This window comes from Odontesthes bonariensis, chromosome 24, assembly GCF_027942865.1.
Source record: "Odontesthes bonariensis isolate fOdoBon6 chromosome 24, fOdoBon6.hap1, whole genome shotgun sequence".
Classification (NCBI taxonomy): Eukaryota; Metazoa; Chordata; class Actinopteri; order Atheriniformes; family Atherinopsidae; genus Odontesthes; species Odontesthes bonariensis.
Window position 1 is genome coordinate 22766216 of NC_134529.1, and position 27163 is coordinate 22793378.

General features: G+C 41.4%; 2 protein-coding genes across 3 annotated transcripts in view; one reads left to right on the top strand and one right to left on the bottom strand.

Moving 5' to 3' along the window:
• On the top strand, positions 1-3389 carry sf3b6 (splicing factor 3b, subunit 6). Its single transcript, XM_075458661.1, has 4 exons — positions 1-130; positions 821-939; positions 2489-2627; positions 2820-3389. The coding sequence occupies exons 1-4, from the start codon at positions 101-103 to the stop codon at positions 2907-2909; spliced, it is 378 nt and encodes a 125-aa protein (XP_075314776.1). The 5' UTR covers positions 1-100; the 3' UTR covers positions 2910-3389.
• A 1910-nt stretch (positions 3390-5299) lies between these two features.
• Positions 5300-27163, bottom strand: part of vsnl1a (visinin-like 1a) — a 43446-nt gene continuing 21582 nt past the window's right edge. For both annotated transcript variants that reach the window (XM_075458946.1, XM_075458947.1), the window contains exons 3-4: positions 9432-9647; positions 5300-7495 (exon numbers count right to left, since the gene is read on the bottom strand). In XM_075458946.1, coding sequence (XP_075315061.1) covers positions 7298-7495; positions 9432-9647 — 414 coding nt within the window. In that variant the 3' untranslated portion in view covers positions 5300-7297. The remainder of the gene's footprint in view (positions 7496-9431; positions 9648-27163) is intronic.

A 27163-nucleotide genomic window follows, 5' to 3' on the forward strand; every position in this document is an offset into this window, starting at 1 on the left:
CGACGTATCGACGGATGCCATTTTGAGGTGAAGAGGGAAGCTTCAGGAGGCTGCGTGTTTGTTGTTCAGTGGGCCCATCTACACAAATTTAACACTCATCATGGCTATGCAAGCAGCAAAACGTGCCAATGTAAGTTGAAATCGGTTTACTGGTATATTACGCAATGAGCGTATCATACTGATAAAAGCTCGGTATGGCTCCAAAGTGGCGTCTCCTAGAATTAGCATACAGTTATCTGTTAGCATGCTAGCGTTTTGAAAACAGCTACAATGTCCTATTTGAAACTTGCCTAATTTTTGCTTTTTTTGTCGTTGTTGTTGTTCGTTTGCTATTTATCAAATGTGCCTTTTCGTGTTGTGTTCTTGCTCTGTTAAAATCTTCGGGATGCACCGTCTTTATAAAGCACTTGCTCTTATAAATAAAGCAGAGTTTGAGTTTTGTTTAGGCAGTAAAACCCGTTCTGTTTCTGAGATGATGTATATTAAACAATAACCTGTGTGAAATGTGGTCTTGTTGGGCCTCTTAATTAAGATAGACTACGTTTTGTTATTTTTGTGTAAATACAATACTTCTGTTGAATTTAGAAGTAGTTGTCAACGGCCTCTGACATACAAGAATTAATCATATCCAACCTTTAACATTAGTTAATTCTTACATTACAAAAGTTAAATATCCCAAAGTAATTTTTTTGGGGGGGTTAGGTAACCACTAACAGATATATTGTTTGTGTTTTATTTATTTGCATCATCATTTCTTGTAACCTCTAGCCTATAAACTGTCCTTTATGTTTAACTGTGTTTTTCTTGATGTGTGCTGCAGATCCGATTACCTCCGGAGGTGAACAGAATCCTGTATGTGAGGAACCTGCCTTATAAGATCACAGCCGAGGAGATGTATGACATCTTTGGAAAGTACGGTCCAATACGTCAAATCCGAACGTAAGTTTACCGCTTTGAGGGTTTACATATATAACTCACTTCAAGTTTAAGAAAGCTTGTTTGTATTTGGAGTAGCTGGTAGCCTATATTTGTAAGGAAATACGTGTGTGTGAATGAGTGGGTAGTACCAACTGCTATAAAACCTAAATCCACATACTTTCGGTGTATAGTTTCTGGTATTGACCACAAACTGAAACACACATGAAAGACAAGAACAGCGTGAGGCACATGTGGATGGATGCATCGGTAGTATGGAACCAGATTTGTGTCAGAATGATCAAATGCAACCTTTTAAATATGAAAACCAAAAGAGATTTTTGAGGTCAAATAAGCCTCACGGATGAAAAATAAAAGTAATCTCAAAGGTAAAATGTTGGATTTTCAAAAATCTGTCTTTTCTTTGTTTGACAATTTATACTTTGATTTTTATCCTCGTTGTCATTAATCACTGCTAATTGTTCTGACTGTCATCTGTCCAGTTGCTCTGATAGCTCTCTCCTTTGAGCCGTCCGACTTCGTTTGAAGTTCTGGCACCAACGTCTCGGGCGCTAGAGTTATTTTTAGGGGTTTCATCTCTTTGGCTCGTGAGTGTTTGAGTGGCTGCTCGGTGCAGCTAACCAACTTTCCAGGTTTATTTTGGTGAACACTGTCTGAGCGGTTGTAACTCTGAGCTGTCATCACCCGTTAAGTAGCTATGGCAGGTTCCTATAAGATTTAATCCGTGAGTGTTGGTCATATATTTGTCTTTGTGGTTGTAACTTTGAAGTAAAGCCAAGCTTTACAATGCAAGTCAGCTTACATTTGCTACCTTGTTATCTATTTCGAATGATAGCGAAGCAGTCGTGTTTTAAAAAGTGTAGTAGTGTTTTTGCCTTAATGAGTAGTTGCGATATTGGTGTGTGCATTAATGTGACTGCCACTCTTCATGCAAGTGCAAGTCGTAGTAGCTTTTATTCCTATTCATTTTAATTAGCCAAGGAATCAATGGAACCTCATGGAGCCATCATCAGTGGAGGTAAGCCATCAGTGTTTTAAAACTCATCTAACTAACTGTGGAGCCAAACCTGAGACGCAGTCCCAGGGAGAGTCGGTAGAAGTTGACATAGATTGATGTTATTTAATTTTATCAGGTAAAAGCGAACTTGCATTCTAAAGCTTGAGTTTCCTTCAGAGTTGAAGCCAGAAAACATCTCAGTGCAGTCAAATTGTGTGACCAATACTCATCTTTAATGTTGTAGGAGTCCATTGTAGCTCATGAATGGGCGATAAGAAATCAGTGTTGCGGCTGCTCAGAGTAACACATCCACCGAAACAAACATGGAAAGTTTGTTAGCTGCACTGAGCAACGCCACTCAAAAACTCACCGTCTAATGGGAATGATTCCTTTAAAAAGAAGACTCCCTCTTGAGAAGTTTGTGACAGAATGGCAGCACAAACGAGAGTAAAGGTCAGAGTAAAGGTCTGATCAGCGAAAACGAAGCCGAGGGAGCTCAGAACAAAGAATATTCTGTCAAACAAACACCCACAGATTTTTGTTTTATTTTTGCAGAGGGAACACACCCGAATCGAGAGGAACAGCATACGTTGTGTACGAAGACATCTTCGACGCCAAGAACGCCTGCGACCACTTGTCAGGCTTCAACGTGTGCAACCGTTACCTGGTGGTTCTCTACTACAATGCAAACAGAGTACGTATGAGCGCTACAGCAGACGTTAGAATGTCACGGTCAGATCGAAAGGCAGAGAAAACATTCCTCTGGAAAGATTAAAGTTGTATTTATTCAGAGAATGAAGTGCGTTTTCTCTCGTGTGATTGAAAGTGAAATAAATGAAGCATTTCTTCTCAACTCATAACAACTTTTTTTTTTTTTTTTTTTCAGGCTTTCCAGAAAATGGACACAAAGAAGAAAGAGGAGCAGCTGAAGCTTTTAAAAGAGAAATACGGTATCAACACAGACCCTCCAAAGTAGCGTCCCGGATACCTCCAGCCTTTCCACCTTCGATTTTTCTTGATCTGTAAAAACTTGCTTGGTTTATGCTTGTAATGATTTCCCAACACATTTATTGATAATATCTTCTTTTTGTGTTGTTGCATTATAAAATACGTACAGAGTCTGGTTAAACTGGCAGCATCTGATGTCAGGCCAGTGCAGAGAGAAAAAATTTTCTCTAAATTTGCCTGTCAGTCTGATTCCTTCAGATGAGGACGTTGCCTTCTTTTTTCTTTTTTTTTGTATTCTGTCAAAATGATTGAGAGTAAAAACAAACTCTTCAGCAGAAAACAGGATAGCGACATGATGATAATCTTAACTCTCTGCAACATGTTTCTTTATCTACAAACTTTTAATTTAAAGTTATCCGTGGTCCACAGTGTGAGACAGGAGCTTAAGTTGATGTCCATCGCCCTTGTAAAGAATCTAATTTCTGTCAAATAAATGCTCTTTTTAAAATCTTGCATCCTATTTTTATTTAGTAGATATGACTTGAAAGCGCTGTCCTCTGTGTGAACCCAGTGCTTCAATAGGCTGTGCATGTTCCACATTTCCACAAGGGTTAAGGGGTCACCCAGTCCTTAGTTTGCCTGAACCGCTGGTTGTGACACATTCCCTACCGTGGCCACCTTTGTGTATGGACGCCAGCATCAATGAGCCTGCTGCAGGCAGAGGGGTGGCGCTAATGATTCCTGAGTAACTGCTGCAGGCATTTGCACAGAAAAGTCTTTCTGTGTAACGTTACCGTGTTCCCACCTACTTCTGTTTCTGTCCATATGGTAAATAAAGATGTCACCAGAGAAATAATGTACGAGTAAAACCATCCTTGTACAGATTTTTAACAAAAAGAAGAATACGTCTCAATTGGGACATCTGGTGGTTGTACATGAGCATTATTTTAGGGATACTGACCTGTGGTAAAAAGTAGCTCACTTTTCAATACAAGCTTTTGGTATATATACTCCTAAGTAGAGATGTTGAGTAAACAATAGGGTGGGGGTGGGTAATTGGTAATGGACTTGTGAATAAGGAAGGTATGGCTAAATGGTTTGAATATACATCTCATAAAAAGCAGTTTTCTGTGATATCAATCTGTCCAGGAATGATGCATCAGTGTTTCTGAATCGGTTTCATAAGGTTTGGTACAAATGAAATCAGCAGCATGTGGACAGGAGAGTCAACAGCGTGACAGTCGCCCCAAAAAGGGAATGTTTTTATGGTGCTGGCACTGCTACAGCCTTACGACATGATCTCCAGCAGGCTACACCTGCGCATGTTTCAGACCAAACTGTTAAGAGACAGACAGGTGGCATGGATGCCAGACATCTTCTGGTGTGGCCTGTGCCCGCATCCCCAGCATCTTGCTGCTCAATTAGCATTAAGAAAAGACTAGAATTGGCAGCTCTGGCTGTTGGCACCCTGTTCTGTTCACACTGAGCAAATGCGACAGGTGTGAAAGAATTTGGAGAGGCCGTGGTGAACCTGATGCTGACTGCAATGTCATCCAACACAACTCATTTGGCAGTCTCAGGAGGTATATCTTCACAGGGTTGCACAAACCTTCGTGTGCTCCCTGACAGCTGCTCAGTCCCCCCATCATCAGACTTTACGCTGCTGCAGGGGGCCATGACTTTCCTCTAGGTTCACAACAATACCCACCCTCATGTGGCCACGGTCGTTGGCAATTCCTGGTTGACGAAGGCAATGATGCCACTTGCTCATGAGCCCGAGACCTGAATCCAACTTAACTTTATTTTTCACAGTATCCAGGGCTGCCAAGTAGCACCGCAGACTCTCCAGGCCTAGGAGGTGATGCCCCAGGACACTATCCACTGTGTAATGAAAAGCATGTGCAGATGTATGAGTCATGAGTCTATACAGGCACATGTGAGGGGGGGGTGACTTGTGACAAAATCAAGGCAAGTCTGATCAATCTGTGATTCAAATTCTTTCATTTGATTCTGGTCTGATTTGAATCCACTGACTGTTCAAACACAGTTTGATTTATTCATTTATTTTTTGTGCACTGTAGTTATCGCTTGCAATGGTTAAACCGAAATAAAGAATACACATTCAAACCGTTAACCTCAAGTTTGTATAGCCAGTCAAAAATTTGGTTGACAGTTCAAAATGAGAATTAGTTCAAAGTATTGGTTGCCACCTGAAAGAGGTCAGTGTAGTTGGATAAAAGTATGCTGGAATGGCAAAAGGCCCGGAACAATGAAATGGACTAACGTCCACCGATTTTCCACCTTGTGTTAGCTAACATTAGCTTTAAGCTCAAGTTAGGAAGATGGAACCGCTCATGATGAAGAGGTGCTTGAGCTAGTCGCACAGGGTTGCGGGGCTTGAGAAGAAGGTTTGTCGAGTTATCAGACGAGACAACAGCCCATAGAGTTCCTTTTATTAGATTAAATCACAACACAGGGAGTAGTGCAGCCATGTCGTCAGGGACACAATACATGCTACAAAAGAATCCTTGTACACGGTCGCCATTGCTTACATTTGGTATCTTGAAATAGCAGAAATAGTAATAACAGAGTTAGTAATTAGAAACATGATTTGGCCCAAAGATGTTCATGTAAAGAAGTTGAGATTAGAAACTTGACAGCGACAATACATACTGCTGAGGGATAATGATGATGGACTGGTACGATGTGGCTTTATTGCAGTACTGTGTATTATGACATGTCCCATCTTTCCCATCCTCCCAATAGCTCACAAAACACTGGTAATATTCAAGCAGTTTGGAATATGTCAGGGCCAGGCAAAACTATTTAGGGATACAAGCGGTTGCTCCCAAGACACTCTTCGGAGGTACCACACTTCATTGGACTTCTCTACATTTGGTTTGCATCAGTACATGTGTAACGTGTGAGAGAGGGGAGTAAAAAAGTACAAAAAGACTGACTGATTGGTAAAAGAGAAGTACTTTGAAGGATTTAGGAGGGCGAATTGTCCAACCTACTAAACGCAAGATTTTACACCAGGGACTGTCCTTTAGTGTTCAGAGTGTGTGATGAAATGCCATCCACTGCTACTCTCATTAGTTTAGCACTCATTTACTTCCATCAAAGACAAACAAAAAAGTTACAGACTTATCTCAGATTTTTTTTCTTGAACACTCCAAGACTCTTAAGAAAGCTCCATTAAACTCAATGTAATGATATGCAACCTGTGAGCTATTTGGAATTAAATGTGGATGCGATAGTAGCATAAAACCTATAGGTCTTCCAACTATTTCTGAACACCTTTTTCCTTCTCTTTTCTAATCTTAGCTCCAGCTTTTGCTTTCATCAAGGAATCTTGATTTAAACGATCTCACTGGCCTCAGGCCTGCTCGCTTGAAAAAAAGTATGCCAATTTATCTCTGTTTTATAAGCCGCAGTCGTCCGCGGTCTGCTAATTTGTGATGAGATAGTGCGGCTGAACGCACACGGGGCAGGGATTTATTTCGTAGCAACGTATAGCACAGCTAATCTACAAGGAAACATGCTCCCACAGTTAAAGCAGTCAAAAGAAAGACGTGTCAACAGATCACAAAATGTACATCCCATATGACAATAACTTGTAGGAGGACCTACTGCGTTGTGATTATTTTTTATTTTCTCCCCAGTGAGTAAAAATCTTCTCCCCGTGAGTCACTACACTGTGTTGATAAGGCTCTCTTGTCTCAGTCGCCGGGATGAAAATTAGATCTTTAAGGCAGAACCTAAAGGCATGCAAATTAACTACGTTTATAGTACTTAGTGATGGTACAAGCATGTTTCAGGAGGAAAAGTTGGACAAACGCTGATCCATCTCTTCTCGAGCTAATATCAGACAAGATGGATAGTGTGTCTTGGTGGAGTCGGGTACGTTATTTTAGGAACTTGGTTCGGTTGACGTTACTCAATATTATGAAACACATACAGCTAGCATCGGTAAACTCGGAACAATAAATAGGGTAGCGGCAAATTCAACGTAGCACATCACTGATGCGCAAGCTCCAGTAGAATGAAACTGTATGGAAAATATTTTGCACACTTCACATTTTGGCAGTTGATCTTTAAATAATTTGAATATATTCATATTTATATATCTATATATCTGTGCGAGGTGTTTATGCGTAGTGAGATTGTGTGCGTGTCTGTATGCGAGTCTGTGGTGTGAGTGCGCACCCGCACACTGTCGTATGTCGTGTGTAGATCTTTTTTTTTTTTATAGCAAATAACATTCTCATGCACACAAGTGTTTCAAACACAAGAAGCAGATCCATTGAAAGGTAGTCCAAGCATTTTTTTTTTTCAGTGGAAATAGCTGCAAACTGAATGGAACATGAAATTCTTTCTGTGCAGTCCGTTGGCGCGCTCCGCTCGCACTTCGGCCTATTTCTGGAGGTCACACTGCAGCAGTAATACGATGGACGGGTCGCTTTTAGCCGCCTCTTTGAACTCGTCCAGCGAGATCTGGTCGTCGTTGTTCTTATCCATCTTGGAAAAGATCTTGTCCACCCTCTGCTGAGGCGTCAGGCCGTCCTCGTTCATTTTCATCATGATCACTGTGCCAACCATCTTGTAGATTGCCTGGAGGGAGGGATAGAGGTACTCCTCAGTTCCTTCGTTAGGTAAACAAACACACCTGCACCAAGGTGAGAGCTGTTTGTCAACAAGATTCTACAAACTCGACTAACTCTGCCGCGCCAAATCTAATTGTTGGAGCTTCTTGACTTAATTAAACTATTTCAGTATTCAGACACTTCACTCCAACAGAATTCATGCTTTGCACATCTGCTTGGCTGCAAGGCCTGTGTGTATGGAGAACCGAGAGGGTCCCTTTCATTTGTAGGTGTTAAATAGTGCCACCTGGCATTAGAAAAGTGTCATGTAAGGTGGCGCTTATTCAACACCTATTAGCCTTTAGTTATTGCCTGCTGGCATTTATAATGGCATTTATTAAACACCTTAAATACACACCAGATGGCAATTTGGACAGCTGGCAAAAGTAGGTGAATCGTGACCCTTTTGGATTTCTGCTCTGTAAATTTCCTCATCCTCACCGCGCCCCTCAGCAGCTGACCACGTGCTGCCCAAATATTCTCAACCACGTGGCCGGAACACACAGACTACACATGCAACTGGATTCATCTCCATTCAGAAACCAACATACCGAAGAAGAAGAGGAGCAGAAGAACATCATGTACGCATCCACCCCCTCTAACAATGTACTTCAGACTGATAATGTTAGTACTCCTGTACACGGCATTGGCAGGCTCACATCTACTTTTGAATTACCTCTTTCTCCTATTCTTACTGCAAAACTTCAAACACAACCAGATGTGATAGTCACTGTGCAGCCTTTTTAAAAATCGCTAGGGTCCCTCCAGAGACACATGATGGGTTCAGGTCCGGTCTCTGCACCGGTAAACCTTTACCCCATGCCTGAGATTCTGAGCACTCTGGAAACAACTATTCAACCATGTATGTTTCTGCATCTGTCTTTCTCTATACTGCATCATGCTGTTGGGATGATTTACAGTAGGGACTGAACATCAAGCCGAGGGTGCAAAATAATTGCGACTTGGACTTGATGTCCTCCCACATGACAGAACAGTTTGAAAATCTGACATGTTAAGCCAGAGGCTATATGTGGACATCATTTATCAAATGCTGAATATACCTGAAGAGTTACTGTATATTTTAGGAGAAATCACTTCTATATCTCTCATGTTATCCATGAGCCAGGTCAGAAATCAACATGATAGACCACAACTATGACAATCAGTTCGACCTGTACTCATTCCTGATCAAACAAAAGACATAAGGTTTGCTTTGACTTGGATGTACCAGCAACACAGAGAGATATGTTGCTGCTTCCTGGCTTTTTTGAGTATTAAAGTGTCCAGATGGGTATGCTCCAAACATTCTGTTTACCCCTTTGTTGCATTTTATTTGAATTTCCAAATGACTGGTGCCTTAACAGGCCCTGGAGGCTAAATAATCTGTGCTGTAAGAGTTAGGTACAGAAGAATCTTTTCATATATATATATATATACATATATATACATATATACATATATACACACATATATATATATATATATATATATACACATATATATATATATATATATATATACACACATATATATATATATATATATATATATATACACACATATATATATATATATATATATATATATACACACATATATATATATATATATATATACACATATATATATATATATATATATATACATATATACACACATATATATATATATATATATATATACATATATATATATATATATATATATATATATATATATATATTCGCCTTGCTTTATCCAAAGGAAACAAGATCCAAAAAGATAACTTTATTCTATAGATACATTCAGTCATTGTAAGCTGGCGTCTACATCTTCTCGCTTCATGTGCAGTGTTCAGATGTGAGCGCTTTAATTCTCTCAGCTAATTCTTAGCAGGGCAAATCCCTTCGACTTTGCTGTGATACCTCGATGATCTCCAGCATCTCCACCCGCGTGATCTTGCCGTCTCCGTCCAGGTCGTACATGTTGAAGGCCCAGTTGAGTTTCTGCTCGAAGCTGCCCCGTGATGTGATGGAAAGTGCACAAATGAACTCTCTGAAGTCGATGGTGCCATCGCCGTTCTTGTCGAAGGTCCTGAAGGCGTGTTGGGCGAACTTGGATGCATCGCCGTAAGGGAAGAACTGTAAGGAAACAGCAAAAGTACATTTTATGAAATTTTTATGTCTTTCTTGAGTAATTTCGAATTGCAGCCTTGGGTCCTGTTTCCCCAATACATCTTTCAGCCATTTGTATGTGTCAGAATGATGAAAACAAATGGTGTTACTTTGGTACATAATGACAAAGAATAATTTGCATTTACAAACAGTAAAGACACTGATTGTCTAAAGGGATTTAATTAAGTTCGATTTCCCAGTCTGATCCAGTATTGATCTGGTTTCACGCAACCATCTATTCTGTAGGGATGTATATCCACCTAAAACATAATTTGTCCTTTCAAACTGTTTACATCCATGTTTATCCATGGAGATAAATGGGAATTTTCTTTCTAGAACGGGCAAAAACAATTACATTCCAGTATTCATTGATCCCCGAGAGTGAGGCTGTCTTTTCCCGTGAGCCTCTAATCGGGAAGGTCAAGGTCTCTGCTGCTATGAGTTCACACATAAACCTATTTGACTTGGATATGGGTCCTCCAGTTACATGGACGTTTCCGTCAGAGCTCTACACAGCGGCATTTCGCTGCTGCGCCCGTACACAGGTTGGCTATCGAATAAATTCATATCGCTTAAAACTAGATTAATTGGTTTTTAAACATATTGCATATGTGGGTGTCACCTTGAGGCTAAAATGACTGTTTAGTCGATTTACAGAAATTTGGCAGTATAGAGTCTTTTTGGTTTGCCTGACCCCATAACCTCACTGTCCTACTATTAACTTCTAATATTTTGTAATCACTTTGCTGATCTCTTTCATTTCCTGCTGCAGCCTGACCTGAATTTTAATTGCTCCAATAACTGGAGTGTTTGGTAGAAAATTCTTAACGTACTCGCAGACGCTGTTGGTCTGAAAGTATCTCAGGGACAGAGAGGATGCCAGCATGCAGACGACGATATATATTGAGATACAAAACACGCGTTGTTGCCTTTAACATCCAGACACAATAAAATGAATCAACAGGGCAGTGGGGCCCCAGAAGTGAGTCACTAAAATCAAGGCAAAACACTGCAAGAAAACACTATCGATCAGTTATGTCTAAAACTTAACTTTCCTCTATTGTGTTGACAGGCCAAGCTGTCCATGCCATCCCTGCACGAACACAGGTTTAGAGGTTAATGCAGTGCCTGTAAAAAAAACCCACTAAGCTCCAGCTTGGCGCATCAACCGCCAACCGCAAATGGGGTTGCTAATTTTGCTGCTTATTAGATTTGATTGTGATCATATTACAACTAATTGGATTGCAATTGGCTCGAGTTGGACTGAGTCTTAAGTGCCTCGAGATTAGGGCTGAGCAATTTTATCGATCCTGCGATATATATTGATATTTCGTTTCCCGATAAAGTATTGATTTTGCAGCCGCGAGTATCGATTAAAACATTTTTTTTTTTAAAGTAAACTTTATTGAAAAGTCAGACGTTACAATTTGTGAAAACACAGAACATTAAGGTAATACAATACAATGCCAGGGGGTCACATTATACAAAACAGTGATAAATTAGTTCATAAAAATATTGAATAAAGTGCATAGCTCTGACGTTTGTGACATGTTCGTTTGTTTCTGTTTGTCTGGCTGTGTTGTTCTTCCGGTTTAAAGGTTGGAGCACCAGTCCAATCAGCGACGATTCATGTCAAATCACACTGTCCCTTTTTCCCCCCCAGAAAATGATGTAAGTGTATAGAATCGTATCGAACCGTATCGAATCGTATCGTACCGTAGGCTGAATATCATGTATTGTATCGTATCGTGAGATTAGGGTATCGCTACAGCCCTACTCGAGATGTCATTTGTTGTGATTTGGCACTTTATAAATAAAACTGAATTGGACTAAACAGTGAATTAAAAATCATTATGGTGCATCACTTTGGAAGTTGAGGTGGCTCATGCATTTATTCAGAAGTAGGCTTTTGTACACCTGTTTAATCGGAGCAAACCACACTGTGTGTGAAAAAATAGCTGATTTCTCAATTATTTTTTTTAACTAGACAGTTGTTATTCATATATCTGACATTAGCAGGTATAGTGGGTTTTCGAAAGTTTGTCATTGCACTTCACAACTGTAGATAATCTGGATAAGAGTGGTGAGCAGAAATCACAACAATGGAGTTGGGGCAGTACATCTCAATGTGCAAAAAGATGTGGCGTTTAAGTACTATAGATAACGGTGGTATCACATCAGTATTTGCAAATCCACTGCACTGATTAAAGAAAAAAAACCCCGAATCAGAGCAACTGTAATCTCTAAAACAGAAAAACAAGATCTGCTTTAGTTTATGCACCATGCCATCGAACCCATGTACTTTTGCTTCAGGCACGATTACTCCCCACAGTGTCCTTGTCCATGTGTGACAGACGGTCTCATCACACACAGTAAAAGGTGAGGATGCTCCCTTGCCCTCTCCTGAAAGTAACACCTCCTGCATGCGCAAAATGTCTGGAGTCTCAACAGGGGGGGTACCATCCTGATAGCAAAGAAGACTGCAGTAGATGGAAGGTAAACAAAAGACAGATGAGGTAGGAAAGAAACAGAGAAGAAAGGTTGAGGATAGTTATGAAAGGCTGAGACAGTTTAAGTCAGTTAAGCCTGCATCACGGCCCATCTGCAATGAGATCCCTCCCACTGCAGATGGGCGAATTATCCATGTGAATTCTGCTGCAGTAGCAAACTGATCAGACTGCAGTGAGAAGTTAAGAGAAGTAATGACAGAAGGCAAAGCGATGTGGGGGAGGTGAGTGCCAACGAGCAAAGACAGGAGGAGAGACTGAAAGCATTGAAGACGAAATGGAAAGGCAGTCTAAAATGAGCGTGACAGAGAAAGTGACAAACGGAACATGGCAGAGATACAGCCCAGACCTCTGGTCCAGGTCCCTATCTAATCCGTCTGCTGCGGAGAGACCGATCTAATTTAAGCAGGGAGGCCCCTCGGGACTCGGAGGACCAGCGTGAAGCTGTTAGGATGCACAGGACACTTTCTGCACAAATGTGATGTGGCTTCCTTCTCATGAAAGCCGCCTCCCCCGCCCCCGTGTGGCCCTGCCGCAGTTCATCTGCCCGGCCCCGGTGGAGTGGCAGGAGGCACGTGGACGGGCAGAGCGATGTGAGAACACGAAGGAAGGAAAAGTGAGAAAGGAGAGGGAAAAGTGTCAGGGAAGTGATGCGGGAGAAATGTTTAAGTGATGGGAGGGGGAGAGAAAGCCTCTGCAGCGCCTTAACAATCTGGCAAGTTATGAAACCCTTTTGTTATGTAGAAAAAAAGTGGAGCGAAAGACAAAAAGCAGCAACCGCTGTGGATATAATAAGCTAAACGCTCACTAGATGGCACACTGTTGCCATTTAGCAACCAAAAGGACCCAGTGAGGGCTTAACAGCCACAGATATTAGGCTGTTTACATTTCCAGTAAGTTTTAGCTCTTCCCTGATCTGGCCCCTATTTACTTTCATGGCCTTTTGATATGGCTGTTTGGATTCAGACATCAAAGCACAGGCTGAACGCCAGACTGCTTCTGTCCACTGTGGGACCAGGCAGGCAGGCACATGGGGTTTAATTTGGGCTAATGCCACCGTGTTTGTGTGTGGGAGAGTGTATGGCAAGAGATATTATGTCTAACAGCTACTCTGCCCCTACATCCAAGCTCCTCACACACACACGCATCACACAGATAACCCCAAAACACGAGGCTGTTAAATGGAACATTAAAGCCTTCATAGCCGGCCTGCAAGCTGGCACTGGTGTTGGTTCCAGAAGCTAAGAGAGGGAAGGCCAATGAGAGGGGAGGGGAAAGGGGGGGGGGGGGGGGGAGAAATAAGGAAAAAGAAAGACAAGAAAGGCAGCAAGAGAAAATGAAAATGCAAAAGAGAGGGACGCTTCCCTGGACACACTCAACTGAAGGCCGTTTCACACGAACAGAAGAGTGACTGACTGCAAGTTCATGTAACGGCTGAATTTACAGCTCAAAACAGTGTGAAACAGCACAAAGAGGTGATTCAACAGCAAGCCTCCACTGAGCTCATCAGTTACAGGCAACAAATCACTTCGGTTTGATTAGAAAATAACTTCGGTGTAAGAGCATTTTTGATCCACACGCACTGCCAGAACTACAGATAACAGTTAAGCTGGACAGACGTATTGCAGCTTAAAAGCTCCGAGCTAGGAGCATGTGGGTTGTGACTTGAAGGCAATTAGGATGTATTTACTACACTGCCATTCTGTTGCAGTTTGGGAACTGCCTTTACTGGATTAATGTTATCTAAGAAACAAAACAGTTATTTTTAGTTTTAGAGTGATCAGAAAGCACACTAACTATTTTAAGGCTCATTCTAACTCTCTTCAGAATCCTCACTGATGCAGTTTGAAGGCGTTTTTCAAAGAACCGACACATCCTGCAATCAGATTTACAAATTTCTTGGACCATCAATAAGGAATTAATAAAAATTTCTATTGATTTCTTGATAACATTATCAGCTACTTCACTAATTACTTTATGTCGATATCTATCATTTTGATCAGTTATGTAAATGTCCGATTGGCATCTCCTGAGCTTTTTAATTAGAATACATTAATCTCCATGACAACTGAGAAAAATTGTTCCACAGAGTAGGACCGCAAGATACAGTGGTGAGCTCGGGAAAAAAGATATTTAGTGGACGTTGAGTTAAGATCACACATGGAGCCAGCTTAGTTACTTAGGAAAATGTGTAAAAGGAACTTTTGCTTCCATCTAAAAAACATTGTATCATCACAACCCAGATTGTGAGGTGGCAAAATTCCCTTTCCCCCTTACAAGCGTAAGACATGTAAGGTGGACGTGAAGACATACGTAGTGAGATGCGGAATGCGATCTAGGGACGATCACGATCTAGGGAAATGCACTAAGAGGTGGAGCATGAACGTCATTGCTTCGCTAAATGAATGAAGACGTTGAACATCAACGTAAAGATGTAAGAGAGACGTAAGCTTATTCTCTCTATGGGACCGATTAGTGATAAAGTCATCACTGTGCCATTGTTGAGTCTTTAAAATGAAACTGCGACGTATTGAGCTGTGGACCAATGTAGCTACCACAGTGAGATGAGGTTGACTGAACATGAGTGAACTCAGGCACCACGAGTCCACCGCTGATTTGTGAGCCAACATTTTGATACATTGAGTCTGGCCTTTGGCCATCGTCATCTCGGGTTTTTGGGGCAGCAAGTGACCATATTTGATAAAAAGGTTGGAGCTGGAGAGAAATACCGGAAACCTAATTGGATTGGGAAGAAGAAAAAAAAGAAGAAAAAAAACTCTGTAAAACCTAATCTAATATCCATGTAATCATGGATTCATTTTCAGAAGGAAGACGAGCATACACCTCCCATATGGAATGATTAAGCTCTTAACATCATAATGACTACATTTATTGACTTAGTCCTTCCTGAGCAACGTTCCAGCTTTTTAAATTCTACTGTCTGAGACCTTTAGCAGCCAGCCTTTGATAAACCTAAGTGGCTTAGCACCTCAGTGAACCCCCCCTTCCCCCAATCAATCTAGAGTGCCCTCTAGTGGCCTTAATGTGTAACTAAAGTGCAATATTATTTTTTTCTAAGCTTTTCAATCTTACTTTAAAGTCTAACATTAGGTCTATGTTTGTATATGAATAAATTAAAGCTGCCGTCGGCAACTTTTTTTTAGTCATATTAGCTTGAACTGTCATGGGATTCTGGAAGTAGAATATTAAATAGGCTGTTTAGGAAAAATCCCGAATTCTGTAGCTCCCTCTAAAGCCTGTAATCGTGCTTGCAAATATCGAGCGCTCCCGGCTGTTTTTAACCAATCACGTTAGGTTTACTATTGATCTATTATCTGAGCAGAACAGTCACCAACCACATCTTCCATGCTGAGCGTGAGTCTGCCCCCAGCTTGTGTGCGGGCACACTGGTGTGAACTCACGTGCACAACCTCGTCCACAGAGGGGGAGGGACCTGAAAGTTGTATCAGTTAGAATTTTTCGACTTTAGACTGGGAATTTTGAAAACCTGCCGACAGCAGCTTTAATATATATATATATATATATATATGTATAACTTATATACATTATCAATTACATCTGACAAAGGGAGCAGAAATGAAGGTCAATGGACTGCAGGCCTACACTAACAGAAAACCACATACACACACATGCACTCCCAGTAAATGACCTTATATCTGATCATTCATGCATTCACTGTTCCATAGAGCCTGTTCTGGACTGCTGCCAAGTCGATGCCATGTTATGACGTATGTTCCTCAGTTTTACATCAACTGAGTCCAAAAATCTATCTGGCTCCATATTGTTCCACCTGCTGCTTCCATGTGCAGAGAACACACACTGAAACCACGAGTGCACGCAAACACACAAATATATGCATTGAGCACATTCTAAATACTTCTTGTCCTTGGATTCCCTCTCTCACTAAGCAACAGAAATGATTCAATATCATTACGCCCCTTGAATAAATGTTACCGCGACCTGCAGGATTAGTTCCGAATGAAACATTTTCTAAAGGATCCTGCAGTACCGAGCAGATGTGCTATTATCTAGTCATCTCCCTAGCAGACAACTACAGATTAGACTTAAGCTTTGACTTGTCTCTTATGGTCTCCATAATTACACTGTGGTGGAATTACACAGAGAGCTGAGTAAATAATGCCTTATGTTTCAAGCATCGCTTTGCTAATATTGTCAGATGCAGCAACGGCTTATTTGGAGAAGCAAACTCGTAAACCTTGGCCGTAAAGGAGTGGCGGTCCCTGCACATGGCTGTTTACCCCGCAGCTTTGTCAAAGCACCAAATAGATACTGCATCATGGAGCAGAGCACAAGGGCTTGAGAGGGAGAAAGGGAGGGAAAATGTATATAATCCAGTGTGAGTCTCTGGTTGTGTGTGCGCGTGTCTGACTGAGAGAAACGATGTCTGCATGTGCTCTTACATAAACTGCAATGACATGCCAGGAAGCAACAGAAATGGAGCCAGAGCAAATCTGTGGCGGCTGCTGCTTCCAAGCCTCCAGGGTCCACACAGACCGGGCGAACCCACACACACACATTCACAAACATATAATCACACAATTGCTCTGCTTAATATGTGTTTAATCATCCTCTTGTTACTTTCATTTGTGTGTCTATTAGTATGACCAAAGCCTCTAAAGTTAGGAGTTCTTTGTTCATGAGAATGTTTCGACCACGATTTACTAACAGTGTATCGATAGGCTCTTTGACAAGAATCTTTCACACATTATGTTGATTGAGATATTGAAATAATAGATTTGTTTGGTTTTGTTTTAACGTTAAACTTTCATTCAAATTCTTCTCCGAATACACACTTTCATTCATGGAGAAAGAGGCCATTCCGAAGATGGATCGCCTATTAATGTGTGATGCATATGTGCAATGCTGTACAACCATCATTTTCTCTAATCAGTACCAGAAACCTTGTTTACTCTTCACAGTAGGGTGCAGCCAGACTGTGCAAGACCCTGCAGTTACCATCAACTGACTTTCTTCTGTTAAACAACAGGAGTTTGGCCTCGTTGTAAACACATACACTAGTTGCTGCTGCTGCGTGTCTGACAAAGCTGCCCAAATAATGTTTGATGTATTATTAAACCACATTTGCTGTTACCATGGTAATCACTAGAGCTGCCAAATCAAGCTGGCCGGTGTTGAGGATTTTTCATTTTAAGGAGGGTAAATCAGTTTGCTTTTAGCAGGAAGTTGGTGTGAATCTGGAAGAAGTGACTCAGATATCTGTGAAGTTCATGCCAATGAAACATTGTGCGTGAAGCCATCTACCACTGGCCACTGTGCTGGAGACATTATGCCCTATTTTCACAAGCAGACCCGATTTTCCTGAGGTTTTAATGGCATTTTTGAGACACACTTTAATCAAATTACTACAGAGAGACAGAAAAAAAAAATCATTTAGTTAACCCTGACTTTACATCTCTGTTCATAGCTGATGGTTTTAATGGGTGAAGTGAGCCACTTGACACCACACCAACCCTCATTTCAGTGGGGTGCGTCTTATTTCAGAACAATGGTACAGCTCTGTGCGACCATGCAAACATACGTTTAGAAACAAATTACACTCAATAACCCTTTGAAGCACGTTTTTACTGTATGACGGAGCATACGATACCCAGCCAGCAAGCTCACACTAGCACACGCAGCAAACCAGAAAACCAGGTTTGATAAGCACACACACTGAAATATGACTGCCCTGTTTTCTACAGTGTGTATCAATGCGTTTGCTGGTTTGTGATTCCCTTAGATGTTGTAGTTCCTCCTATATTTCTATCCATGTTGAGTCTTTCTTGGTGCAGTCATTTTCTGAGCTGGAGCACACATCATACAGACATGACTTCTGGCTTGTCATTTTTTACCAAAATCAAAGATAGGACATTGATTCTTTCACGTTGGTCATATTTCATCCAGGATAGTAGAGACTTGCACAGTGTATACCGTGCTTTAGGCACAATTTGTCAGATTTGGTGACCTGGGTCAGGTTTTGAAACTACTGCACCGCAGAAAGGGAAGCTAAACTAAGCTAATGGCCAGCTGGCAAGTCTAATAAGTCAATCAAATATTATGTCGTAACTCCTCGCTCACATAGAGGTCCATCACTCTGTGTTTTTAGAAGCAAACATTAAAAACTGTTGCTTATATGAACAAAGTTTCACTGGCATGTAATTAGGATTTGTTTGGGGAGGAGGCGATTGGTTGGACTGGTAATCTGTTCAGGGTGTACCTGAACAGATTAACTAGCTGTCGCCCAATGACAGCTAGGATAGGGTCCAGCCCCCCCTCGACCCCGAGTTGGATTAATATAGAAAATGAATGGAAGGGGGTAATTGGTATTCAAAACTGAAGTTGAGTGACTGCTGTGTATTCAATGACAAATTGGAACTCAGAACAACAAGAAGTCGGATAATTCTTCTCTGAACCGGGTCTGTGACTTTACAGTGCCCTACAGCAGCGGTCCTCAACCGTTTTTGCGCCACGGACCAGTTTAATGTCAGACAATATTTTCATGGACCGGCCTTTAAGGTGAGAACTGGTCGCCACATATTATGGAGAGTGGGCTTGGTGCGTCGGAATCACCTGTCGTGATAAATCCATATTTCAAGTAGGTCTTCTGGTATTGTCTGTTAAATTCAGGTTTCTTTTTCTTGGTGGTCATAGGCTCTTCTTTTGTCTCCGCACTGGGCCTTTTCCCCTTTGCAAAGAAACTTTCCAAAGACATCCATTTTTTACCCATTTTGCTGGCTTGTGGGTTTAATATTAGCATTAATTTATCACGTGACCGAGACAAGTATCTTGACACGTGTCAAGAGTGAGTCATAGACGGATGTAACGGAGAGAATTTGGTAATTTTTCAAAATAAAACATTGTTCAGACTCCGATAATAAATAAAAAATAATAAATAAAACTTCTTAATAAAAATCTTTCTGTGTTGCCCGGTACCAAACGACCCACGGACCGGTACCGGTCTGGGGCCCGGGGGTTGGGGACCACTGCCCTACAGAGCTGAACATCTCACTGATGGAGATATTATCAGACCAAGGTGGCTGCAAACAATGACAGCACTGTGTTATATCAGAGTTTCTGAGTCTGATGTAACTTCAAATACCCAAATATATCTTTTGAGCACAAAAAAATGGATTTGTTTCCTAATATGTCGACTTTAAAATACATACCGTCTGACCTTTTTCTTGTCTTTGTGTCTGTGTGGCAAATATAGCTTCAGTCTTGAGGATTTTTGCTTAAAGGGGCTTTCAAGAGGAGTGAGCCCTTTATAGAAACTTAAATCCCACCCACTAACTCTAATTAGCACTAGCTTTGACATCACATGCAAACCATAGATTGATCAAACAGAACATTTAACCTGCTTCTGAGGCCTGACGAGATGCTCCTGCATATCTGTGTGACACAGAGGACTTGGTTTAAACAGATTCCTCAAATGCTCCCAGTCATGCAAGCATGTGATTTAAGAGGAATTTGGCACGGACCCGTCTCTGACCCTGGTTATCTATGGTTACAAAACACCCATCTGGCAGCACTAACTCTGCACTGAGGAGTGTACATGACAGCACAACAGCAGATGGCACTATTGAGTGTGAAGGCATATTTCATGCAGTAGGGGATGGAGAAGAGAGAGCAGTTATTGGCACTGAGGTAGAAATTAGTGGAGGAGGCTTCCCACGCAGAAAAATTACAATAATCCCAATCAGAACTGCTCACTCTGTTATTGACATAGGATTAAAAAAAAAAAAAAAAAGAAAAAAGGTATTTATCATCATGTAAAATGACATGCCCGGCGCATTCCACCGAGGCCACTTTTCTTATGCTTTCTCATTTCTGATTGATCTAAATAAGAATCGGAAAAGCAGCCAAGGATGTCCGGAAGCAGAGACTGATTCACCGTTGGCCGCTAGGTTTGGCAGGTGGACCTAAGGGCTACCCTCTGATCCATGTGACGCAATTTAAAGTGAGGCAGAACAACAGAGAAAAAAAAGTAAGAACCTTCTTGCTTATCTCTCCTCGCCAGTGGTGTGTCGGGAATGGTTCGTCTCTTAAGTGCTTGTCAGATAAACCTGCAGACTCGTTTTAATTTTGAAGTCGCCTTCTAGAAAGGAGGCCCGCAAGCACCTCCAGCTCAGCCGCGGCCAAAAGACAGCGGCAAAGCGGAGGAATGAAAAACAAAAAAAAACAAAACAAAACAAAGGAGCAATATGGCAGTGAGGTAACATTGAGATGTAGTGTGAGGAACCGAGACAGTGAGGATATACCACATGACAAAACACGGCACGCAACCTCCTTTGAGTCTTCTCTGGATGTCTACAGTATGCTTCATTACTCAGATTGTGCCTCCATTTCACATGATTCATCGAACCTCTTTGACTTCTCCTCCCCGAGCGGGAATTCATTATTCATAACCGCTCAATCACGTCTGTGTCTGTGCACGCGTGAGAAAGGTCCCATCTCTAAAACTGCATGCAAACGTTGGTGCGTTTGTGCTCCCTGCTGCAGCTACGTTCAGACGGAGCCGAAGCACAAACAAGACGCCCGAATGGCTTAAATAATCTCCCCCATATGCGAGTCTTTTTTTATTTTCAACGTGTATTGTGAGCCTGAGGTGCATTAAAACATAAAGCAGGCAGCAAATCCCATCACGTGGAGACCAAAGAGTAACAGACAAGTCTGTGGCCCATTTTTAAAGCAACTGCATTACCCACCTTATAGCTTTGCTGGCTGGCTACCAGTGCTCTGATTTCGCTGTTTTTTTTGTTTTTTTTACTTCAGTAATTTGAAAGAGAAAGTGAGCCCTCTTCAGATTTGAAGGTTTTACATATCCAAAGATCATAAAAAGCTTCAATCTATGGAAAAACAACCTCAGATGAATAAGGGCACATAATATATGACACCATGCTGTTATTGAACAAAAACCAAGTCAAAATGCACAAACTAAGGAGTTGATAAGGTAAGTAGCACTGATGCGCTGCTGATCAAATTCACTTAATTGATCATCATCTGTGCGAGCCCCCCTGCAACTGCAAAAAAATAAAAAGAGCTACATCTCAGACTCTACAGGCCTCAGCTAGCATGCTAAATGTTAAAGTTCAAGACAGTATATTTAGAAAAAGATGAAGAGTATGGCTTGTTTGGAGCTATGCAGGAGAAAGCCTCTTTTCCCTTAAAAGAAGATGGCGGCATGGCTTTGGATTGTAACGTTGCATCTGAACAAACTACAAGACTTCTGGAGCAATGTCCTTCAGACAGACTAAACCAAAGTGAAGGTGTTTGGTTATAACACAGAGTACCACATGTGGACATTTGCACAAACATCTCATACCAACTGTCAAGCACGTTGGTGGTGCGGTGATAATTTGGGCTTGTTTTGCAGCCACAGGACCTGGGCACCTTGCAGTCATTGAGTCCACCACAAACTCATCTGTGCACCCAAGTATTCTGGAGTCAAATGTGTGCTAAAGCTTGGCTAAAACCGGGTCGTGCAACAGGACGATGACCCCAAACAACAGCAGCAAATCTACAACAAAATGGCTATAACAGAAAAGAATCAGTGGGTGGCAATGTTCCGGTCACAGTCCAGACCTCAAACTGATTGAAATGCTGTGGTGAGATCTTAAGAGGGCTGTACATAAACCAATGCTGCAGACCTCAATGAACTGAAGCAACGCTGTCAAGATGAGAGGGCCAAAATTCTTCTGCAACAATATGAGACAGTGATAATGTTATCCAAAGAATGATTACTTCAAGTTATTGTTGCTAAAGGTGGTTTGACGTGTTAATGAATCATGGGGTGTTCTTATTTTATATCACATTCATTCTTTCATTTTTTTCGTTGTTGTTTAATAAATAATGTTATGGCTATTTTTCATCTGAGGTTGTATTCATTATCATTATCATTATGTCCTGATTTTCTAAAAACCATAAAAGGGTCCACTTTCTTTCTCATGGGACTGTAGAAGCCATCTTCTTTCCTCCTCAAGTTTGTCAGCGGGATAATAAAGTGCTCGGGTCTCTGTCGCTTCTCTGTTGGATTCATCGTTTAAAGACAAATAATAAATACATATTGTTTATTTCTGCATTCTTTACCCTTTTGCAATTTGTTGTGTATCACCCTCACAGATGATCATATGCACCAACACCTCCACAGTTGGTGTGCATGCTGTTAGCGACGCACTCTTTGAATACAGAGCTACACTCACCACACATGCTAATAGATGAGCAAATGTGCAAATCCTTACCAGATTGTGACTGGTGACTGCAACTGGTGGGGCTGGTGTATTGTCTCAGCTTACACTGAATTAAAAACCCTGAAGGTTTACTTTTTTTTTTTTTTTTTTTTTTTTTTTTACAAGTATCATAGATTATTGTCCAAGTTTATTACCGTGAATGAATCAGATTGTGTGCCTGTTATCTGTCTTACTCATGGTAGTAAATGCCAAGATTCAGCTCAACTCGTATAAACTGCAACATTTTGCAATGTTTTAGACCCTTCCGTTACAATAAAAAAAGCACTTGGCTATAAATCTTGTGACTTTTTCCACAGGCAGTCAGCAGTACTTCCCCATGAGTGCCAAATCTTGCTCTCCTGCCACTTGCACTCATCTTTCTGTTTCTGCTCGGTTCAGTCGGTGGCCAAGAGTAGCAGGCAGCAGCATCAGTGTTGTTTTTGTGCTTTGTTACCCAGATGCAGGCTCAGGATGGTAATCTGACAATTGTCAAATGGCCCGGTAGATTTGATTCCGCAAAACTGAATTGTCGAGAAAAAAATTGTTTCGATGGGTTGCAGCCCAGCTGATGCTGGAACAGCACTTCTGAGGTACCCCTCAGCTCTCTGTCACTGTGTTCCCCCTGTTTGCTTGAAGTAAATGGCATTCATCCTTTGTAAAAGCAGCATTTCAAACTTGACCTCTCTCATCACGCTGTTTTCAACTTTTAAATCAATTCAAAATAAAAAAGATGCTGTGTTTATTGTTTAGTTTGCTTCATATTAGGGCTGGGTGAGTTAACTCGTTATTATCGCGTTAAGTTGTTAATTATTTAACGCCGATAAATATTTTATCGCGCATTAACGCAGGTTTTATTATTTATTTTATTATTGTAAAAGTCTGTTGCTATCTGTAGCGTCATCGTTACAGGTGCTCCTCGGTCTCTGTGTGAAGATCACGGAGCTAACCGGCGCTACTTCCTGTTTTACTTGTTTCAACTTAAAAGCACGTATTTCATAAGAAATTTAAAAAAAAACTCCTGCATTTACAGCCAAGTAGAATTGTCTTATCACCGTAGTAGTTCCAGTCTAAAATATCACTAAAAGGCAAAACACACAACTGATACCAGCAAGTCATTCAAGGAAACAGACAGTGGAGCGAGGCTTCTAAATAAAAACTACATAAAAATGCTGATGTTAAAAGTGTGTTTGCACAACAAATGTTATGGCACTTTCATTTATATGGCAGCACATTTAAAATAAAACTAAATGCTAAAAGCTATACACTACTTTTTAATTCATTTTTGGATTTTGGTTACAAATGCGATTAATCGTGACTAATCAGGGAAATCATGTGATTAATTAGATTAAAAATTTTAATCATTGCCCAGCCCTACTTCATATATTTAATATCGTATTAACAGCAGCATAACAACAATGTTATTTGAAGAAACCAGAGGCAGATTAAAGTCTGAACAAACAACAAAGGAATAAATTGTAACAGACCATTCTTTGGCACCGGTTTCCTTCCCAAGCACAAATAAACACGTCTACGCTTCCACACGACCTCAGGGGAAGCTACTGCCACCACAGAATTTTTGCCAAACTCAAAGTTGTCCCAACAAAGTGTGATTGAGCGTGTGATGACATAAACGGACTGCTGTGTGATTTTATGGCCCTAACACCTGCACTACACTAAATTCGACATCTTCATTGTTGGTTGGTTGGTGTCCTCACACCCGCCGCCAAAAAAACCTGCAGCTGAAAAACATCCGACCTCAGTAAAATATAAAGAAATAATAATAAAACGGAGGGCTGATTCTCTGCAGAAAAATAAACCGCCACACATTTCTATTAGACAGGAATGAGAGGGATTCGTTTGCTATCAGCCAATAGGTTATTCTCTAGAATAATTTTGCTTAGCATGCCCTTAAATTTAGCGCCTTTGACTATATATACAGTGATGTTTTAAACCCCACTTATTCACTACAAATATAACGATATGATTGTATTTGTAGACGGTGGTGGAAGAGCTGTTTGAGTTTAGCTGAAATGGTGAGGAAATCCCTGAAACAACCAGCGTAATGCACAAATATATCACCACCCTTAGTTTTCTTAAAAAGGTTTTCACATGCTCAGTGTGCTGTGATGATGGTGACAGGTGTGTGCAGGTAAAAGGATGATTATTTGTGCTCTCTGGTGTATTTCTTCATTATACTGTAGTCATGCTGCAATGTGCATCTGCCCAGTCTTAGAAAGGATATTTTTACCTTGACATGAAACAAATGAAGCCCTGGCTCGATAAATCTTAAAATTGTATCATATTACTCTAGTTTGCACTCTTCCATACTAAAATGATGGCATGTGTAGTCTATATGATCGCAAAGCTCTAGCTCTATGCTGTATGGTTCTATGGGTGTTTATTCTCTTAATCTCATCTCAGTTATCACAGCAGTCAGCTATTTCAATATGTTCAGATTAGCCTCCATAATTAAATGTCGCAACTATGTTCTGAAAAATCTACTGTTTATCTTCCACTATGTACTCATGGGGAATAAAATTCAGATGCTGCTGATTGAGGCACACTCAACAGAAGCACAAATGGATTTGCAAAATTTAACTAATGTCCTCCTCAACTGTTCAGCTCTGACGGATACAATTACGCCACAATCTGAAGCACGACATGAACTGTAATGCTGTTTGTGTCATTCCGTGGCAGAACAAAGCCTTTGGCTCTGATGGTTTCTCTTCCACAATGGCCCTGTTCTCTTATCCCTCAGTTTAAGAATGCTTTCACTCAGTCCAAAAGTCATGTTTGGTTATTCTAATTGGACAGCTGGGTCGGTGAGGACTCCTGCCTCTGATGCCGATGGAAGACACAACACCCCAATTCTTTTGTGGCAATATCTGGTGATTTTAATCATGCCTCACTCTCTGCTACACTGCCAACTTTTCAACAGTTTGTCAGCTGCTCTACCAGAGAAAACAAGACATTGGATTTGTTTTACACAAATGTCAAGGATTCATACATTTCCAAATCAAGACCTCCCCTGGGTAAATCAGATCACAACCTTGTTTTTCTCTGTTCGGCATATAAACCCCTTGTCCAGAGACTACCTGTCACAAAAAGGACTGTTAGAAAGTGGTCACATAAAGCTGAAGAAGCCTTACAGGGTTGTTTTGATGCAACCAATTGAATTTCTCTTTGTAAGCCACATGGAGAGGACAGTAATGCCATGACTGAGTGTGTGACTGACTATATAAACTTCTGTGTGGACAACACCATCCCCACCAGAACAGTGAGATGCTTCCCTAATAACAAACCCTGGATCACCAGTGAGCTAAAGGAACTATTGAACAAGAAAAAAAGAGCCTTTAGGGAGCGAGACAGGGAGTTACTGAGGAGTATACAGAAGCAGCTCAAAGTCAAGATCAGAGAGAGCAAGGAGGTGTATAGAAAGAAGCTTGAGAGTAAACTGCAGAGGAACAATATCAGAGATGTGTGGTCAGGAATGAAGAAGATCACAGGCCTCAAACAGAGGGAGGATCGGATGGATGGAAGTCTGGACAGAGCAAATGAGCTGAACACATTCTTCAACAGGTTCAGTTCAGGAACAAGCTCACTATCCTCCCCTCCTGTTCCCAGCCAAAGAGACATCCCACCCTCCTCTGACCCACAGCTTTCCTGTAACATCTCCACCTCCACCTCAGTCATGGATTCTTCTGCTTCCACTAGTTTGTCTTCAACCCAATCAGGAGATGCTGCTGTCCCCTTTGCCTCCCCCTCCCACTTTTCTGTTTCTAGAAGTCAGGTGAAGAGGCAGTTGGAGAGACTGAACCGGAACAAGGCTGTAGGTCCAGATGGTGTCAGCCCCCAAGTCCTGAAGGCCTGTGCAGAGCAGCTCTGTGGGATTCTGCAACACCTTTTCAACCTTAGCTTGATCCAAGAGAAGGTACCACTGTTGTGGAAGACATCCTGTCTGGTTCCGGTACCAAAGAAAACTCACCCTTCAGACATCAATGACTACAGACCTGTTGCCCTGACATCCCACATCATGAAGGTCCTGGAGAGACTCCTCTTGACCCACCTGTGTAAGCAAACCAGCACATATCAGGACCCCCTGCAGTTTGCTTATCGCCATGGAGTTGGAGTTGAAGACGCTATCATACACCTGCTTCAACAAACCCACTGTCATCTGGACAAAACAGGCAGCACTGTGAGGATCATGTTCTTTGATTTCTCCAGTGCATTTAACACAATTCAGCCTGATCTGCTTCGTCTGAAACTCCAGAAGACTCAGGTGGAGGCCTCAACAATCACCTGGATTAATGACTACCTGACAAACAGACCACAGTTTGTCAGACTGAAGAATTGTGTGTCTAACCAGGTGATCAGCAGCACAGGAGCACCACAGGGGACTGTACTCTCACCATTCCTTTTCACTCTGTACACTTCAGACTTCCAGTACAAGTCAGACTCCTGTCATCTACAGAAATATTCAGATGACTCTGCAGTTGTCGAGTGTATCAGAGATGGACAAGAAGCTGAGTACAGAGAGCTGGTGGACCGCTTTGTGGCATGGTGTGGGAACAATCATCTCATCTTGAATGTTAACAAAACAAAGGAGATGATTGTAGATTTCAGGAGAAACAGGGTCAGATCAAACCCTGTTTCCATCATGGGAGAAGAAGTGGAGGTGGTTGAGGAATATAAATACCTTGGTGTTCAT

Coding starts and splice junctions, on each gene's coding strand:
- sf3b6 (XM_075458661.1), top strand. CDS start 101: ATGGCTATGCAAGCAGCAAAACGTGCCAAT. Junction 131..820: donor AAGCAGCAAAACGTGCCAAT/GTAAGTTGAAAT, acceptor TGTGTGCTGCAG/ATCCGATTACCTCCGGAGGT. Junction 940..2,488: donor CCAATACGTCAAATCCGAAC/GTAAGTTTACCG, acceptor TTATTTTTGCAG/AGGGAACACACCCGAATCGA.